Below are 19,415 nucleotides of genomic sequence, written 5' to 3'. Positions count from 1 at the left end.
TCAAAAAAAACTATTTTAGTCTCATCTGTCCCTTGTCATTCAGATGGTGACAGATAGTGCAAGCTGGCACTTGCACCCTATGCCTGCAGGTCAGCTTGAATTTGTTGATCAAGGTTATTTATCCACCATTTGAGCAATCCTTTGTTGCAATCTGTCATCTGTTTTTCTCCTTCCTCCACATCCAGGTGGTGAAGGTAGCTTTTGTTTGTGTCACAACGCAGCCACAAACCTCGGTAGCACTGTATTTTTAGAGAAACATTGCTCTGTGGAGGAAAGGCACACTGCTGTTGTGTTTTTCAACTGTTATGTTATAGTACATTGAGCACCACAGTCACATGATTTTGAATTGTAAAGGAGTTCACAAGGCAGTGTCATTTTACAGATGTTTCTGGAAAAGACTGTTCTTACTAAAGTGATCAACCAATTGAAAGTACAACATGATTAATGTACATATAAATTATAAACTCAATAAAGTGATTCTGTGACAGTAACACTTTAAAGAGCATACAGAACAAACAGATTACTGCCCACTCTTCATAAAAAATATGAAGTACGGAAGGCGTTTCAGAGCTGATCATTTATGTGCGTATGTGCAGTACGTACCCGGATGAAGCCAGTCGCCATCTTTACTCTAGCCTAGCGCTGCGCTACCGGTCGGGCGGAACACCACTCATAGACCCAGTTGGTTTTTAGGATCCCCTCACAAGATTTGGCACACCACCTTGATTTTCACTAAAGATTTGTTAGTTTGATTAGTTCGCTGCTCTACCTGCATCTCGATACACAATGGGAGAGCGAGATGACCAAGTTTATCAGGCAAAACTTGCCGAGCAGGCAGAGCGATATGACGGTAAGCTGCGCTTTCAGGGCTGGCTCGGAGTGGGACATGTTCACCGCTGGGATTTTTTTCTGCGAGCTAGCTAATGTTAACAGTGTGTAACTAGGTAGCTCAGTGTTAGCCGTGGCTAACAAGGGACCTAACGTGTCTGCGACCGCCGTCGCTTTTCAGCTGACCATTTCATTGACATGGTATTGACGTGGCTTCTTGTTAGAATTAACTAATCAGACACTAAAACAACAACCAATGCACGTAAGCCTCAGGATTTAGAGAAAATGTACGAATGTGACTGATAGTGGCTAACGCTAGCGACGAGGGCTACAACAAAATGGCGGATTATTGGAGCGTGAGCTGTCAAGTTGCCTCCCCTACACCATGCTCCTCTGTAGCTTAACATTGGAGCAGCTGATGAGGTTAGCTCCATTAAGCAACGCCCAGTGGCATTTTGTTGTCTTCGTACCCACAATAAATACCAAGTTTTTGTGATCTTGTTACCGGTGTTAACTAACTTGTGTTACCTGGGAGTTCGTACGAGGGGCCTGCTGTGTGTTAACACTGAGTGGCAAGGCAGCTGTTCATTTAGTGGGGTGTTCCCCCGCAAACGGGCAGTACGGATCGATTGGTGAAAATGACCCCCTCTTCCTCTCTCTGGTCCACTCCTGTCAGACTGTCATACCATTGCAGGCCTTGTAGAGGCTGTTTTTAGACGGCTGCCTTTGCCACCGGTCATAGGTTGCCCAGTAACGTTAAGTGAATGTGCCATGACTCATTCACGGGATTTGGACCGAGTGTGATTTATGGTTTACTGGCCAAATGGCAGGCGTGCTGGAATGTAACGTTAGCCGAATTTATACTTTTCCCCCTAACATGTTACCAATACCTGAGACGATTTGAAAGACATTTTAAAATAGAAATTCACATATTAACCTTGGAAAAGCCACGTTCCCTAAATTACGTCAGACACGGTTGGCTCTTTTAACACTTAACCTACAAGAGAACAACCTACCCTGTCAGATGTCATTACTGGCATACAACTGCAGTGTACTTCACCCTAAGTACATAAAATATTAGTGAAATAAGTGGGTTTATGTGTGTGTGTTTGCTGGATAGGTGGAGGCTTCCTGCTGTTAAGGAAGTTGCCTTAACGCCCTTTGTCAGGTCACAGTCAAACCTGTCTTGCATATGTATAAGCTATAAATTATGTGTAGCATTTGGGCTTCATTGTTAATGCATTTTTTCACCCAACCGAAAGCCTATGGACTTCTGAAGCAGATTTAATTGGCATACTGTTGATATTCCCTGAATATGTCCAGATAAGTATTTGCCACCTGGAGGCTTGATACCACATCATCACAATGTAATTGATGCTGTAGTTTGAATATATCAGTCATGAAATTTCTCACGTCTATACACATGAAATGTAATTTTGTCAGCCAGCATGAAAAGATTAACCAGTAGTTTGTATACTCTCAAGGTGCAAGGTTGATGAGAAACATTTCAGTAAAATATCAGGTCTTAAAGAAGTGTTACTTGTGTCTCCTCAACAGAAATGGTGGTGTCAATGAAGAACGTGGCAGGCATGAATGTGGAGCTCACAGTGGAGGAAAGGAACCTACTATCAGTGGCCTACAAGAATGTGATTGGAGCTCGGAGAGCCTCTTGGAGGATAATCAGCAGTATCGAACAGAGAGAAGAGAGCAAGGGTGGAGAAGAGAAACTGAAGATGATCCGGGAATACAGGCAAACGGTACAGCACTCAGTAAACACTCTGGATTTCTTTTCTCAAAAACAAGCTTGGCATTTGTATATAGGTGGTGTCTGTCAGGAGCACTTAACATGGATCCTCTATGTCCCATTATCTCAAATGTTTTTCTCATTTTAAAGTGTCTTGGATTTGCTTTGCTAATGTGAAAACATTTGCTCATAATAATACTATGAGAAGCTACTGGACAGACTGCATCTGAGTCATAGTTGGCAAGCCTTGCACTCTCTCTTGCTTTTATGAAGGGAAATTAGAGCCAGCTATTATTGTGGGAGAGGCCAGAGAGTGTGTCAGAGATGGGAGAGGCAGCTGGACTGCAGTAAGTGATGGGTAATAGGATGGGTAATCCTGCTGTTGCACCACCTTAACCCCCTCGAGAAACACATTTTTCTTTGACTGCTACAGCACCTGGTGAGCATTTAATATCATATAAATTGGATTAGTATCCATTAAAAATGAAGCTACTTAGCAAACAACAAAACTGTTCAGTGGCAAGTAAATAATGATTTTGCTGATGGAGTAATTGTGCTTTTTTGTTTCTCTGTTTGGTGGCAGGTTGAAAAGGAGCTGAAGTCAATCTGTGGTGACATTTTGGATGCACTGGAAAGGCACCTACTCCCCTCTGCTGTCATGGGAGAGTCTAAGGTTTTCTACAATAAAATGTAAGAGCTATATGGTGAATAAATGTACACAGAATGCTGAACACACTTATGTTTTGACATTTGCTCATTTGTTTGACACATTCATGTGAGTGAATATGGAATATTCAGATCTACATTCCAGACAGAAAATTTGACAAAGTTAAAACGATGACAATATAAGGACAATTCACAAATGGGACATTTTGACAAAAATATGGTTTTGTGTAAAGTGAAGGCTCAAGTAATGAGTTAAGTACCTGGCTCTGTCAGTACCATCTTAGTTCAGCACTTTATTTGTAATATTGTTGTACACTTCTGAAAGTCAAGTTTTCCCCCAACTTCAGGAAGGGTGACTACCACAGGTACCTGGCAGAGTTTGCCACTGGCAATGACAGAAAGGAGGCAGCAGAGAACAGCCTGGTGGCCTACAAAACTGCTACTGATCTAGCCATGTCTGAGCTGCCACCCACACACCCCATCCGCCTTGGTCTTGCCCTCAACTTCTCCGTCTTCTACTATGAGATCCTCAACTCACCTGACCGTGCTTGCAGGTCAGTGTTTCTTCAATACAGTGTCTCAGTTGTATGTCTTAAGTTTCATCAACAATGGTAAAGCAGAGTGATCTTTTATGTACATATGAAATATGTGACCATGAGGTTTAGAAAGGGTCCAAAGTGTAGGAGCCTTGATAGCAAAGAGCCATCTCCTGCTTTCACTCTACCTACACTAATCCTCCTCCGTTGCCCTGCTTAAGTAGACATTCTTACCCTTTGTTTGTCCCGCTGTGCCCTTTGTTGCTAGTGACGCTGAACATTTAAAGCTTTTGTTTGTTTAAAAAAAATGCCCCACATTGGCCTATTTAATGTTGTATCATATTACCACATTAATTTACATTGGATGCAGTAAGGCTTCTTTGGACGTGGATTAATAACAAAAAACCCTTTAACACAAAACAGTTGATTGTATTAACTTCCTCTTTAGTTTGGTAGTGACACCTTTTTACTGCCCCCCACCCCCCACACATTCCCTCATCTTTAAAACATTGCTCTAACACTGTCAGGTTGTATGATAATTGTGACTGTACAGCAGTTTTCCAAGTCCTGCCACACTTTCTGCTTTGGACTGAGACCTACACTAACTAACTTGGCCCTGTTAGGGCATGAACATGGTGTTTTGAAGGCATACATGTGTACCTTTGGGTTTATGTTCACATATACATAAAGGAATACGTAACGGCATCTTGCGAGCAAAGGAGAATGGGGTCGATGCACAAAGTCACGGACACAAGTGCATATTTCTTATTTTAATGTTACAAAATCTTGATTATCAATAAAATCTCTATTACAGTTCAAGCTAGGTGTTCAGTTTGGCACTGGCATCAGCTTCCATCTCACATATCACTGCAGTCAATACTGGCTGACAGCATGAATCCATAAGAATATGGCGATTTCAACAGAAGTGCTAAATGTTTTTGCTCAGGTTGGCGAAGGCTGCTTTCGATGACGCCATCGCGGAACTGGACACACTGAGTGAAGAAAGCTACAAGGACTCCACACTTATCATGCAGTTGTTACGTGACAACCTGACACTATGGACTTCAGATATGCAGGGAGAGGGTAAGAAGCTCATTCCCCGGTTCCCTTTCATTGTACTTACATAGACCATTGTGTTCTCTGACGCTTGATGTCTGAAAGTGTATCCACCTGTTTGGTCTCTGAACCTATTTCCAGGACTAGATGCTGATTGATGAACTAACAGACACCTCACTTATTTCCTATTACCCACTTGCAACCTTATACCTTGGATTTATAATGTGTCAGTACTGTGAGCAGTCTGATCTCTTCAGTCAGCAGCAATGCAAGACATACACATTGTTTATAATATTGTGCTTTTTTCAAGAAAAGTAAGCCACGTACCTAGCTGATGTTTAAGGGAGCGGTCATTGCATTAATATAACCTAATATTCTGTAGCTAGCAAGATGCTCGTTTATCAAAACAATCTGTCCCTTTGACTTCTGTTACCCTTGTGTGCAACTATGTTTTGCCAGTTGACATTATGTTTTTGGGTTGTCTGTATGTCCGACCGGCCCATTCTTGTGAACAAGATATGTCAGGAACACCTTAAGGGAATCTCTTCAAATTTGGCAGAAGTGTCCTCTCCCACATTGGCCTATTTAATGTTGTATCATATTACCACATTAATTTACATTGGATGCAGTAAGGCTTCTTTGGACGTGGATTAATAACAAAAAACCCTTTAACACAAAACAGTTGATTGTATTAACTTCCTCTTTAGTTTGGTAGTGACACCTTTTTACTGCCCCCCACCCCCCACACATTCCCTCATCTTTAAAACATTGCTCTAACACTGTCAGGTTGTATGATAATTGTGACTGTACAGCAGTTTTCCAAGTCCTGCCACACTTTCTGCTTTGGACTGAGACCTACACTAACTAACTTGGCCCTGTTAGGGCATGAACATGGTGTTTTGAAGGCATACATGTGTACCTTTGGGTTTATGTTCACATATACATAAAGGAATACGTAACGGCATCTTGCGAGCAAAGGAGAATGGGGTCGATGCACAAAGTCACGGACACAAGTGCATATTTCTTATTTTAATGTTACAAAATCTTGATTATCAATAAAATCTCTATTACAGTTCAAGCTAGGTGTTCAGTTTGGCACTGGCATCAGCTTCCATCTCACATATCACTGCAGTCAATACTGGCTGACAGCATGAATCCATAAGAATATGGCGATTTCAACAGAAGTGCTAAATGTTTTTGCTCAGGTTGGCGAAGGCTGCTTTCGATGACGCCATCGCGGAACTGGACACACTGAGTGAAGAAAGCTACAAGGACTCCACACTTATCATGCAGTTGTTACGTGACAACCTGACACTATGGACTTCAGATATGCAGGGAGAGGGTAAGAAGCTCATTCCCCGGTTCCCTTTCATTGTACTTACATAGACCATTGTGTTCTCTGACGCTTGATGTCTGAAAGTGTATCCACCTGTTTGGTCTCTGAACCTATTTCCAGGACTAGATGCTGATTGATGAACTAACAGACACCTCACTTATTTCCTATTACCCACTTGCAACCTTATACCTTGGATTTATAATGTGTCAGTACTGTGAGCAGTCTGATCTCTTCAGTCAGCAGCAATGCAAGACATACACATTGTTTATAATATTGTGCTTTTTTCAAGAAAAGTAAGCCACGTACCTAGCTGATGTTTAAGGGAGCGGTCATTGCATTAATATAACCTAATATTCTGTAGCTAGCAAGATGCTCGTTTATCAAAACAATCTGTCCCTTTGACTTCTGTTACCCTTGTGTGCAACTATGTTTTGCCAGTTGACATTATGTTTTTGGGTTGTCTGTATGTCCGACCGGCCCATTCTTGTGAACAAGATATGTCAGGAACACCTTAAGGGAATCTCTTCAAATTTGGCAGAAGTGTCCTCTTGGACTAAAGGATGAGCTGATTAGATTTTGGTTGTTGAAGGTCAAATGTCAAGGTCAGTGAGCTCACATCTTTCCCAGTCTCATGAATTTGACTGGTTGGCAGAGGCATAGGACCATGAAAGTGATAATTCCAGTTTCTTTGTTGTTCTGTTTATCCAAGATAAATACATTTGGGGCTTCTTCTGAGTTGATCACACAGCAACTCCCTTGTGCCATGGTGACTCAAATAAAGGCTAAACGTATCTTAGTTGAATTTTTGACAGAACCAGGGACAAATGAAATAACAAGGAAACCTGTTAAAGGTCAGTGGCATTAAAAAGTGAAGCTGTTACTGAAATGCTGATCACTTAGATCAGGTCAGGCTTTCATGGCATGGATCATGATGCTCACAGTGTGCATGTCCAGTCTGTTGCAGATTCCTGTGTTTAACTTGTATGGCTGAGCAGAAATCAGCCCTCCAGAGTGAAAATTCATAACCATCCTATCTAACAGAGATCACCTGCTTTTTTCTGCCTTGCAGAATAACCTCTAGGGCCGAACAATTTGAGGACAACGTTCAGTTGTAATTCTTTTTATTTTTTAAATAAACCAGAGATAGAATATACTATAAAACTGTAAAATAGTTAAGGTTCTCTCAAGTTGTTCAAGTCAGGTGCACATTCTCAGATTTCACCAGAAAAAAAAAAATTCTGTAGAAAGTGAACCAGTTTAACTTGCATTTCTGAATTTCTCATTTAAAAGCTCTATATGTGTTGATAACAAGTACATGTACTTGGCTACTTAAAGTAATAATGACAAACTACTGGTAAATCAAACCTAACGGTTTTTATATATGAGACTCATAATCCTTAATACTACTGGGCTGCAGCTGCTTTAGCTAACGTTAGCTTCACTGACTGACAGGACAGACTACTCGGCAGCCCTGAATACTGGAGCTCCTGATTTCAGAGATTTTAAGCTTAAATATGATACAGAATGAGATTCAGTCCGTCTACCAGCTGTCTGTCATTAGCTCTCAACTGCCAAGCTACTTGAAACTGAAGTTTATGTAGGAACAGAGCAGACTCGCCACTCTCTTTCTATAAACAGCAAAAAGATGCAGTCCACTCATTTTTATTTAAATTCAACTGTTAGAGAGTGGCATTTCTCCTTCCACAAATCGTCTTTGGAAAAGTATAAATTGAATAGTTATCTCAGTTTTGCTGATCCAGTAAACAAACTACAGCAGAGTAAATCCACCCTATGTCCTTACAGCTGTTGGACTACAGGTTTACAGCTTGTTAAGACGGTGCTCATTATACAAGATCACATGACTCATCTTGCAGTATAAAATTTAAATTGTGATTTTGATATAAAACTGCTAAATCACTGAGCACTATTTAATCCGTTCTTTCTCTTTCTCCGCCGATTCTAGCCGTTTGCATTTGCTATGTTGCCCAGCGTCCACTGGCACCTTTTCTTTCTTAGTGACTCATCCTCTCTTGTCTTCTTCTCATTCCCTCTGCTGTAGAGTCCTAAAGGAAACAAACCTGACTGTTCATTTCCCATGTTAACTGTACTTTGTAAGTGTTGTTCACCCAAGCCTTGCTGTGTGTGTGCTCCTACCTTCTTGTTCCTCTCAACGCTAACACACTCATGGTTTAATAATCCAGTCCACTCACTGTTGCTTGGTCACTGACTAATTTGGTTGGATTTTTTTAAATGAATTTTTGGTAATAGGTAATCTTTTGATCTTTCCATTGCACTCAGTGGAAAATGAACTTTCTCGAGTGTAGCTGAGTTTAACTTCTGTTTGTTTAGAGTGTTGTTTAGAGTGAGAATCTGTATCTGCCCCATAGAGCAGAGATTTACATCGTTTTACTGCATGCCAGACCGCTTGCACTCTCGCCACAGTTCAGTTGACTTATCACAGCCCCTGGTTAGGAAGAACCATGACTGATACATTAGTTGTCCTTCTCCACTGAGATTGAACAGATGTTTTCAGGTGTATATGCATGTGTTCAGTTTTGTGTGAAAGTTGAACTGACTCGACTTTTTTTTTCCTCTTTGCACTTTTTGCTTCTGTGAGGTTTTCACACTGTCAGGCTTTTTTTATTTTATTTTTTTTACACACTTTGGTAGAATGAGAGATTGTGGTTCATACTCTGACACCATATTTCAGTCTTCACTCAAAATTGGTGAACGTTACATTTGGGATCAGCATGCATTTTGACTGATGTTGACGGTTGATATTTACACTAAAAGGGCCCAGAATATTTAGGATGGTACAGGTCAGTTTAAACAGATTTTCACCAAATGATTATCTGTATGTTCCCACACAATCCAAAACCTATTTGCTGCAAGAAGTCAGAGCATTTGTTTTCTGCTACTTTATGCTAGTGAATATTTTCAGATTTTTGATTTAAACGCATTCACCGCATGCATCATCCAGCCATTTTAGTTTGGAGCTGAGTTTCTACAAAAGAAAAAAATCTGCAGGTGTTTTAAGTGCATTTCAACCTGTTTTCATTGCACCATCAACTTGTCTCGAGTATTTTGGGAAAGTTCAGTGTTTCATAATTCTAGTGCATTTAAACCCTCCTCCATATTTAGAGTTACATTCACTTATTTCTACAGCATTTTTTTTAAAAAACAACGAAAACAGTTTGAAATATCACTTGTTTAAAAAAATGGTTTTTGACTTGATTATAGATGGAAATCACATACTGAGCGTGGGGATTTACCAATGAAACTAACAGTGTATAAAGTAGCTAGAATGGGCTCCTCCTCTACAAACTAAAACAGCACAGTGCGACTTTATACATTTAGCCAATAAAACTAGGTTATGGTAATAAAAAAAAGTATACTATAATATTGCAAAGTTTTGCCATCACGTTGAGACTCCATTCACAGCAAACTAAATCCTCTTGTAGCAACAACAGTAGAGAAACAATTTTTTCTCATGGAAACTGAAGATAAAATATGGGAAAACATGAAATTTGAATTTCTTTATTACTGTTTCAGAATGTCATTTCCAGACTTGTTTTTTTCTAAAAATGGAGAATGATGGACCTTCCCCCAAGGTTTAAGCTTAGCTGTGTGAGTTCATTGGCCTTTCCACCAAATGTTAGACCTGCCCGTGTCTCATTCTCCATTAAGGACAGAGAAGTTGTTTTTGAATGATCGGTCAGATCGTGGAGAGCTCAGGAATAAAAAAACCACTGACTGTATGTTCTCTCCATCAGCTGAAGAACAGAGCAAAGAGGCACTGCAAGATGTTGAGGATGAGACCCAGTGAGACTATGCCACCGACAGCCAACAACTTGAGACCCTTTCCTCACACTCCTTGTCTCCCCCCAAATCCTCCTCACTTCCTGTGAGTCACCTTCCTCTTCCCTTTCTCTCCTCCTCTTTCTCCCACCTCTGGAGCCCTGTGACCCAATAGGGCCACAGACTTTACGGCAAGTTTATTTTTCTTTTCTTTTTTTATTTTTATATTAGCCCTTACATCATTCAAGTAAATACCACTTAATTGAGACAGGAAATACAATGTTAGAAAGAGTCCCTGGATTATTTTACCTTATTTTTTCTGTCCTGGTACAAGCGGTTCTGAAACGTTATCTTTGTTTTCATTATTTTTGTTTCTGCTTTTTCCTCAATATTTTTATCAGTTTGCTGGATGTATTGAGAATCTTTTTCTTAATGTAATTACAGAAATTAACTTTTATTACTGATAATGTTGACTATTAGTTATGGGAGCTGTTTTATCTCAGTTTTTAGTGAAATGTCATGCAAATCATTTTACCTTTTTATGGGCAATTTGGAAAAGTACAAGTGCCCTTTTTTGTTGACAGGTTTTCAGAGGAAGTTGGCAAAATTCGCGATATCCATGTGGGGCAAAGAAGTGCTTAACTTTTATAACATAGTGATTCTGTTGTGTTTTTCTAGTTGTCTTTGGACTGTAACTTGTGCTGAAATACTGTAACTGTGCACACATGCTGAATCTCTGAGGGTGGGCTAGCTGGTGGTTTTAATTTAAAATTAAAAAAAAGAATTGGGAGATTTATTTTTCACTTGTGTAAGTGCAGTGTCAATTTGGCCCCGCTTCTCAACAGAGAGCCCCAAAGTCAAGATTGTCCATGCTTGCATGAGTTAACACATTTTCTTTTCTGCTGCTTCTCCCTAACTTTTCTCTAAAGATCCTCTAGGTTCAAAGGGTTTATTTTCTGTTGCCATTCGCTTAGTTTTCTCTTCTTGTTTTGTTTCATTATGTGTAACTTGGAGCTGATTTGTACTACTGGATATCTGACTGGAGCCACAGACAGGGAATCTGTATTGTTCTTACTGAATCACAGCATGGAATTAACATTAAACAATCTAAATTAAACATTACAAACCGACTCGTGTTTGCTTCATTTGGAAGATGCACTTTGCTGCTTTTATCTTTTCTCTGTTATGTGAGCAAATATAATCAATGGAACAGTTTGTTCACACAGGTTCATGAATTAAACTGTCCTGCAGCTACTACAGGCTGTTAACATTTGCATTACAACCTTATTAAATGAAGTTTTACATATTATGCCTGTCTTTCATAATTCCAATGTGTCAGTATTGGATTTCTTAAATCCACAAACCAGATGAACCACAGTGTTGCCACATACAGAACAGGTGCTGCTGGAATCTGACTTGGCAACAGTGAGTCAAACATAAATTTGTGTGTTCTATTTATAGCATTTGGGAGACAATCTTCATGTCTGTGTAGCTGATGCCGTTACACTTCAGAGCTGCTACTGTGTGAGTGGCTGATGAAGTGATGGGCCAAAGTCTGGTGGCATGAAACTCACTAATATGGTGGATCCAGTTGATTTAATGGAGCCAATGCGTTTTTTGACACAGTCATTTTTGTCTGGTTGGTAGGTGTTCAGGGAAAGTGAATTGGACCCTATAAACCACAAATGTAAAATAAGAACAAGCAATTTCATCTTCAGTTTTCTTGGAAATTGAACACTGCGCTGCTTTTTTGCAATATTGTACATTGTTAATTCAGCTATAGCCTACGAGGCTGGTGGGTTATTGATCTGATCAAGGATATCACTATTTTTAATAATTTATTTTCAGAATCTGTCATAACTATCAATATATGTAGAGCTGATTATATCACTAGCGTGTTTACTGTCTATATACTGTGTGTATATAAGGTATACTTTTAATTATATGCATTATGGCACTGTTGGTCTTAAACTGAGTCCTCCACTTTGGATTTCCATGAAGTTTGTAATGACATTCATGGCCCCCAGATGATGATTCCTAATGATTTTGGTGATTCTCAACTCCTCTAGTTCCACCACCATGTCTAAAATTTCATTTATCCAGTGAAATATTTCAACATCCATTGGACAGAATAGCAGAGAATCCAAATGACTTCAGTGATTTCACAGTTTTGCCTGTAGTGCAACCACAGAGTTGACGTTATGGTTTTTATTTAAGCTTTATGACAGTGTTTGTGAATCCTTTTGTCTATTTTACATTCATGTTGCTCTTAACTCAGTATTCTGTAAAAATAAGTGACATCTGCATATATGAGCAACTAAGAAACACAGAAATGGTAGGTTTATTAGAGGTGATGTGAAAGAACCTGACCACATTTCTTTTCTCATACAGGAGACCACACTTTACTCTCTTTGGATGACTGTGCAGCAGCTCCTCTAGTGCCCCCTGCAGGTCATATCTGGCACACACAACAAGAAGGCATTTGACAAATCATTTCACAATGTTGTTAACTGCTTAAGTAGGTGTTTATATGATGAGAAGTAAAGTGACCTGGAGATCATATGTCACTGGACTGAGAGCTGGGTGATCTGAGTGGATGACAGGACATCCTCAGGCCAGGTAGGTAAATACTAGGTGCTATATATGACTAATCTAAATCTCTTCTTTTGCTCTAGTAGTAAATCAGCATCAACTAAATCTTTTGTAGGCCTATTCCATTTCCACTTAAGGCTATAAGTGTAGCATTTGAAAAATGTAATCCCTGTTGTGACACCATGGCCTAATAATTATCAGACTATTGGGCCAATCTTGAGATAACTGGGAAAACATTAAAATTTACTACTGGGCCCCTGATGTGTCAACATTCTCATCGAGTACCCTGTACTCAGTGTACTTTACTCTAGCTTCATCACATTTTACCCAAAGAAACCCAATACTACTGCTCTGGGTCCAGGATTTCTTTGGGTGAGTTGATTTGTGGTAATTAAACAAAGTACTTTAATAGAAAGGTTTTTATAAAGCTGCCCTCAACTCCTCCACTGACCAGCCTGCTGTAACATGAAACCTCAAGATGGCAGCAAGTCCCAGCTCATCTGAAATCACTTCACTCACCCTAAATTAATTTCAACATTTCCATAGGAGATGGTGGTGGATGTGCTGGAACATAACAAAGTGCCACAGCTTAACTTTCCACTCATTATATTGGAAGACTCTGCTCTCCAGAGTCACTGGCCTCCTCTTCTACATCTGTAGCCTCCTGTAGCTTCCCCTGCCTTCCTGTGGAAACTGGAAACTGCAGCGGTGTTCTGTTGTCAGGGCAATAATACTGCTTGCAGAGTGGGATCCGGGGAACAAGCGTCCATGAAATATTATGAACTTCCTCTTCTTCTGCAGAGACAGCAGTTATAAATAGACAGGTTTATTTTCAGGCAGCACTTGTGAGATTTACTCAACCCCGATCTGATCTGGTCTGGGCTGAGTCGCCATGTGGGATTCTGTTACAGGCCTGTACCACAATTATACAGCGAGATGAACCTGTGAGCCACAGCTCACTCTGTCCTGCCTCATTGCCCTTCAAATCACCATACAGTGTCCAAGTGCCCTCTGTCCATGGAACAAACTGAATGTGTGCACGATGAGCACACTTCTGTGTAGCAAACATGACTGATCCAGGAAATGCAATAGGCCTATATATAGCGCTATACTGTTAATGTTTGACCTTGTGCATGTGAATGTTTTCATTGTTTTATTATTGGGTTTTGTGTGTGTGTGTGTGTGTGTGTGTGTGTTATTTTTAATGATGAGGCCAACACGTTTTCTGCAATAGTGGGACAACAAAGTTCTATTCCTTTGTCAACCATTTACATTTTTCAATAAATTATCCAATGGTTTTAACAAGTTTTAGCAAAAGCAGAGGGACCCGTGGTTCACAAGGTGCATGCCATATACCTGGTTTAAACACATAAAAGTTACATTTGCACCATTTTCAATTAAAACCTCTGTAAATATCTAAACACAGCCACCACAACTAAATACAGAATGATTATAATCACTATAATAATGATTATTAAGGAATCAAATGGCCTATTTATTATTATTGTTATCACAGCTGTTGGTAGTATGAGTCAGATAATGTGTTTATGTGTCCTCAGAGTCTCTGGCAGGAGCCAGTTCTCATTGTGATTCATCTTCAATCCACTGAAGCAGAGGAAACAAGGCGAGACATATTCAGCGCACATACAGTATACACACAAAAGTAAATAGATTTTTTTTTTGAAACAAGCATTAGGAAGAGGAAAAAGTGCATATGACCTCTCATGCACTACTGTAACCTCTGACATACAGTATACCTCCATAGGAAATGAAAAGAAAGGAAATATACTCTCTAAGTTTTAACAGATGTGATGAGATGGGCAGGAAATTAGGAAAACAGATGATTTACAGCCATTGTGTGACATGGATTTATAGTCACATTTACCATCATTAAGATGTTTTCTTTTCATAGAAACCATAAAATAAACCACCAAATATGTTAACATGAATGTCTGCAGCTGTGAATATGAATTTACAGCTTAAGAAACTACATCAATTTGTATTACAGTTAATGAACTTCTGCAGCATTCTGTAACCCTTACAAATGATCTATGTTTGTGGTCAAAACATTGTTTCATCTGACTTTCATTCTGCATTAAGGAACAATAGTGTGCTTATCTTGGAAGTCAGTCGCTCTTAAAGTATGTGTTTTTATTTTAAAATAGAACTGGGCAGAGCCGAAACTGCTCCGAGGCTACACAGGCCTCAGGTTTCCTGTTGATGCCAGGTTGTCAGTAATCCCTCCAGCAGGGGTCAGAGGTCAAAGGATGTGTGTCACTTTCACTTCCCTTCTCTCACCAGCACCAGCAGCCTCCACAGAAAGTTCAGCACACACAAATCCTGTGCCACAATGACAGACAGACAGTATTTATGGGATATGCAAGGCATGTATCTTTTTTTAGATACTGCAGTTCATGTAATATTTATTTAGACAAGCTATGTTTCAAGTGAGAATCACTTTCTCAAATAAAATCTGCCTAAGGATGCAGCACAGAGACAAACATGAAAGCTGCAGAGATGTTGCATAATGCAAAGTTATAGTGCTGATACAAAATTAAACAAAATAAAACATTTATTATTAAACAGAATAAAAATCCTATATAAAAACACTGTACAATCATTCAGAATCATTAGTGCACTAGGGGTATGCAGTTAAATCCTGTTTAAATCTTGACTAGTTCACTGGGCTTCACAGCTGCACAGATCTCCCAGCAACCACATCTGGCAACATCAGGGAGTTTCATTTGAACTTGGGTTGGAAGAGCTGGCTTTACAATTAAATTCATTACATGACCTTGGACAGTCTCACTACTCACTATCACATTCTCTTTCAACTTTTTTGACCTCTCACCACTTAATCACAAATCTATATTTACTTGGGACTCTGTTTATTAAAATATGTTACTCTGGTGTGAGTTCAACAAAAAGTTCTTTTTTTAATTTGACTAATTTTAGGAGCCCAGAGTGGCCAAATTATCAAGTGACTCTCACATAATGTAAATTTGAACAGCAAGTTTGAAAATGAACAATTTCTTTTGTTTAAATATGTTATTTTTAACTTTCCTATCCTGTTTATCATCTTGCTGTTCCTCAGATCTCATGATGTCTTTTGGAGGTCCTGGCCTACCTCTTAGGTCAGGAGCCACTGCTCTATTGCTGCTTTGTCTTTAGCTCCCTTATTGTGCAGTTAGGCTGGAATCCACCCACAAAAGATGGTGAAATACTATTCAAACAAGCCACATGTCTTGATGTGTACAAGTAATTGGATATGCCCCACATTGCTGACAGTTAGCAAACAGGAATTCAGGGAGGGATCTGGAGTCTTCAGATGGGACAGAAAGATCATCCAAATGAGAGTGACTAAGAGAGAAACATGCAATGTCACATTTCTTGATCCTGAAAACCAACCTTTGTTCAGTATGGACTGTATTTGTGTGCTTGTGTCAGTGTGTATGTCAAATGTCAAGCCCCACAGAGGACAGGAAGTGCACTGCTGTGAGAACACAAGTCCTTTATTTGTTTTTAGAAAGCATGTGGCGCATGTGTGTGTTGTTTGTAAATCTTAAAGGATGCACAAGTGAGGTCAGTTATGCACACACAGATAAACACACTGTCAAACTCACAATCTACTGGGCAGATTCTGGGAATGTCTGCAGCAGGATGCTGGGTGTAGGAGGAAACCCTGTTCAGACTGTGTTTGGGGTCCAATGTTTAAAACAAGTAAGCAGCACCATTAATTATCTAATGGGATTCAAAGGGAGATAAGATGAATTAGACCAGCAATTCCCAAGTAGGGGTACTTCTGTTGTTGCTGGGGGTGCATGAGAATATTATGGATCACCCTTGGTTGGGTCGCCTGCACAAGGGCGTCTGTCGTAAGACCCAAAACACCCAGGAACTCCAGGATACAACATTGATGATGTAGCCACGTTTGTGCATTAGAAATATATGTTAAAGTGAAAAAATAAATATAAATTCTGCTTTAAGTGTTTGTAATGTTGATTTGATTTGATTTATTCTTTCAAGCATGTAAAGACAGTTGATATGTCAACACACATAATTTTACACATATCCAACAAATGCTAATCCAATATCAATTTGCTTATACCTAGTACATGCTTGAATGGAGTAGGAAGAAGTCAGACTTATCCAGTCCTACCCCATGACATCATCTTACCATCATTGGTTTGCAAGCAGTCCAAATGGTAGTGTTTCATTATTGTACATACAGTTTGGCAGGTAGTGTTGATGAGGAATATTTGAGTTCATCTGACAGAGCGTTGAGCATACTTCAGATAAGAAAGATTTGGAACAAGTGACCTTGTATACTCCCTTTATTAAGTATCCTGGTGTAAGAAGAAACTCAATTCACCAACTAAGATAAGACATTCAAGACAAATGTGTTTTCCACCAGTAAGACAAAAGACACATCCTCTGCATGTGTCATCCATCTTGAGCTAGGCTGAGCTCCATATCCTCCCCATGATCCCTCAGCCACAGAAGCAACATCCTCTGGCTGCAGCGAGGGGAAGCTGGGCTCACTGTTACTATCTGCTCTGCAACAGGTAACACCCCGACTCTAAACCTCTGCAGTAGTTCTCAGTCTCCAGTCACTGTTCTCTGCTTTTTGGTCATCGTGTGAGGAAATAGAATTAGTCAGGTAAGAGCCCACAGCTTCACTTCGCATGCATGGAGAACAGACTTCTATAATCTACTGGCATGTATTTCTGACGAGGATATGGTCTCTGACTATTTTTGTTTTTCAGATACGATATTTCTTGAGATGGTCCTCAAGGCATATTCTCTTTCTACCTGACTTAAGGATTTGCCAACAAACCAGAGGGGAGAGCTGTAATATTTTTCCTCAGATTCTCCTGTCACTGCAGAGGAGGTATAGCAAGCACAAAACAAGACAATCGCTTAAGAAGAAGGGACGGGAAAAGAAGAGGAGAAGGGAGCGATGATGCAACTGACGATCCAGCTCATCCCAACGGGGGAAATCATCCTTTCTCCGGGGAAGAACGGGGAAAACTACTGCCACAGCTGCAAGGTCAGTTCACACACTGTGGCCAGGTCTGAGGCCACATCTGGAGTCAAATTTTTCCACTCCTCTTTCATTCCAGTGGTTTTTATCAAATGTAGCTCAGTTGGCAAAAATAGATGCTAACACAGCAGAGGTAGGGTTCAGCCCCCACAGGAATGATGCTGAGAAACCTTTAGATAATTCAAGAAATGAATAGACTGTCATGTAAATTGCACTGGTAAATCAAAGATACCAAATAAGTTAAGGTTCAAGTGTTAAATTGGGCTGATAAGAACTCATTTTAAAGAGTTTAAAGTTCATTGTAATTCAAAATATGAATTCCAGGTCAAAGATTTCTTCCTTTAAGCATATTTTGGTTATGTTGAATGATGAATTTACAGGTCTACATTCTTGTTATGTGGTAAATCTCCTAAGTCCCAAAGTAACTGAACAAACACAATGTCACAGCAAGATATTCAGGTTCAACTGAATATGATAGCAGTAAAATCAAACCACTAGCTGTAAAAAGAATAAATCATATAGGCTACGACATTTGGGGTTAGCATTAATGCTATCAAAAAAGCAGTGCTAGTGGTTATTGCATCATTTTTAGTCTCAGTAGTCCAAAATGCAATGCAACACCAAAGGCCGTTGCTATTATCGATATGTTCATGCTAACAATGGATCAAGTAACATGTACTCTAAGTGGGAAGGACGCCTCCTGGTGATGAACCCACAGAGAATTATTGCTGGACTCTGCAGAGTGTTTTAACATGTTTGAACTAGTTGCTTTGGATGTCCCACAACTTGACGGTTTTGGTTGGTCATCATTGTTTCCAGCGCCATACAGTTAGCGACTAGCTCACAAACATAGTGGAGCATTTAGCAGCTAAAGAGTCAAATATTTCCAACAGGTTGGATTTACATTCAAGGGTGGCCAGAAACACAGCTCCAAATTGATCCATGTTTGATCGCTTGAAAGCTGGAACTTGTTCAATGGGATCCAAAAGACGTGCATTTACCAGGCAATAAGGGTCAAATGAAATTATACTATAGGTTGACCCATATCAATCAATATCATAATATGTCTTTGCCTCTCCTGCCTGATGCAAGGCAAATAGATATTTGTCAATGTCACGCCAACATGTCTGTAAAGTCACACAAACTTTTAAATGTGGAAATCTTATTGTTGCCCATATCTTCTACAGCAGTGATGTTTCCATGCAGTAATTAAAAGAGAAATCCATTGCTTTTAAACATTTTGCCTATATGTATATATATATATATATATATACAGTATATATATATTCTTGCCTTGTGTAGGAGGGTAGTAAGAAAGCAGCTGCTATCTAATATCTATATATACAGAATGAAGGGAATGGGCTTCTTAACATGGCACGCACACGCGCTGACACTGGATTAGGATGTGTAGTCAGAGCAATGTGGTGTGGTTAATGCTGCCTGCTGTATGCTGGTCAGCGATGATTGGGGAGGTGTGGAATGTACCATAGCCTGGATGAGAGGAAACAACAAAAACATTCCAGGACGCAGCTTCCCTCCACCCTGACCCCCCCGTTCCTACATTCCTTCAAGGTCAAATCACCCTGCATCTCTAAATGTCTGTGAAAGGTGTTTGTGTCAGTCATTCTAATACATTTCTGAGAAGTCGGATATTTGCCTTGCGTCAATATGTTATTCTCAAAAAGGTTGTCAACCTTGAAATCAGGCGACACTCTGGTAAGTTAAACAAGGGAAATGTGGTGGAGTTAGCTGGCTCTTAAACAAATGGAAATGTTAAATGTGTGTGGCTGTGTTTTGGCAGTTTATCCTGGTTTT

At 39.8% G+C, this 19,415-nt stretch overlaps 2 protein-coding genes across 2 annotated transcripts in view; both read left to right on the top strand.

The window, feature by feature from the left end:
• Positions 1 to 593: 593 nt before the first annotated feature.
• On the top strand, positions 594 to 11,081 carry ywhae1 (tyrosine 3-monooxygenase/tryptophan 5-monooxygenase activation protein, epsilon polypeptide 1). The gene is made up of 6 exons (XM_020585980.1): positions 594 to 850; positions 2,386 to 2,585; positions 3,156 to 3,262; positions 3,586 to 3,792; positions 4,721 to 4,857; positions 9,940 to 11,081. Exons 1-6 carry the CDS (start codon positions 787 to 789, stop codon positions 9,990 to 9,992), a joined length of 768 nt encoding a protein of 255 aa, XP_020441636.1. The 5' UTR covers positions 594 to 786; the 3' UTR covers positions 9,993 to 11,081.
• A 6,435-nt stretch (positions 11,082 to 17,516) lies between these two features.
• Positions 17,517 to 19,415, top strand: part of LOC109951832 (unconventional myosin-Ic) — a 49,218-nt gene continuing 47,319 nt past the window's right edge. The window contains exon 1 of the mRNA XM_020586553.1: positions 17,517 to 17,606. Within this exon, the coding sequence (XP_020442209.1) occupies positions 17,517 to 17,606 (90 nt within the window). The remainder of the gene's footprint in view (positions 17,607 to 19,415) is intronic.

Source organism: Monopterus albus, unplaced genomic scaffold (assembly GCF_001952655.1).
Source record: "Monopterus albus unplaced genomic scaffold, M_albus_1.0 scaffold8.1, whole genome shotgun sequence".
NCBI lineage: Eukaryota > Metazoa > Chordata > Actinopteri > Synbranchiformes > Synbranchidae > Monopterus > Monopterus albus.
This window is presented reverse-complemented; position numbering and strand designations above follow the sequence as displayed.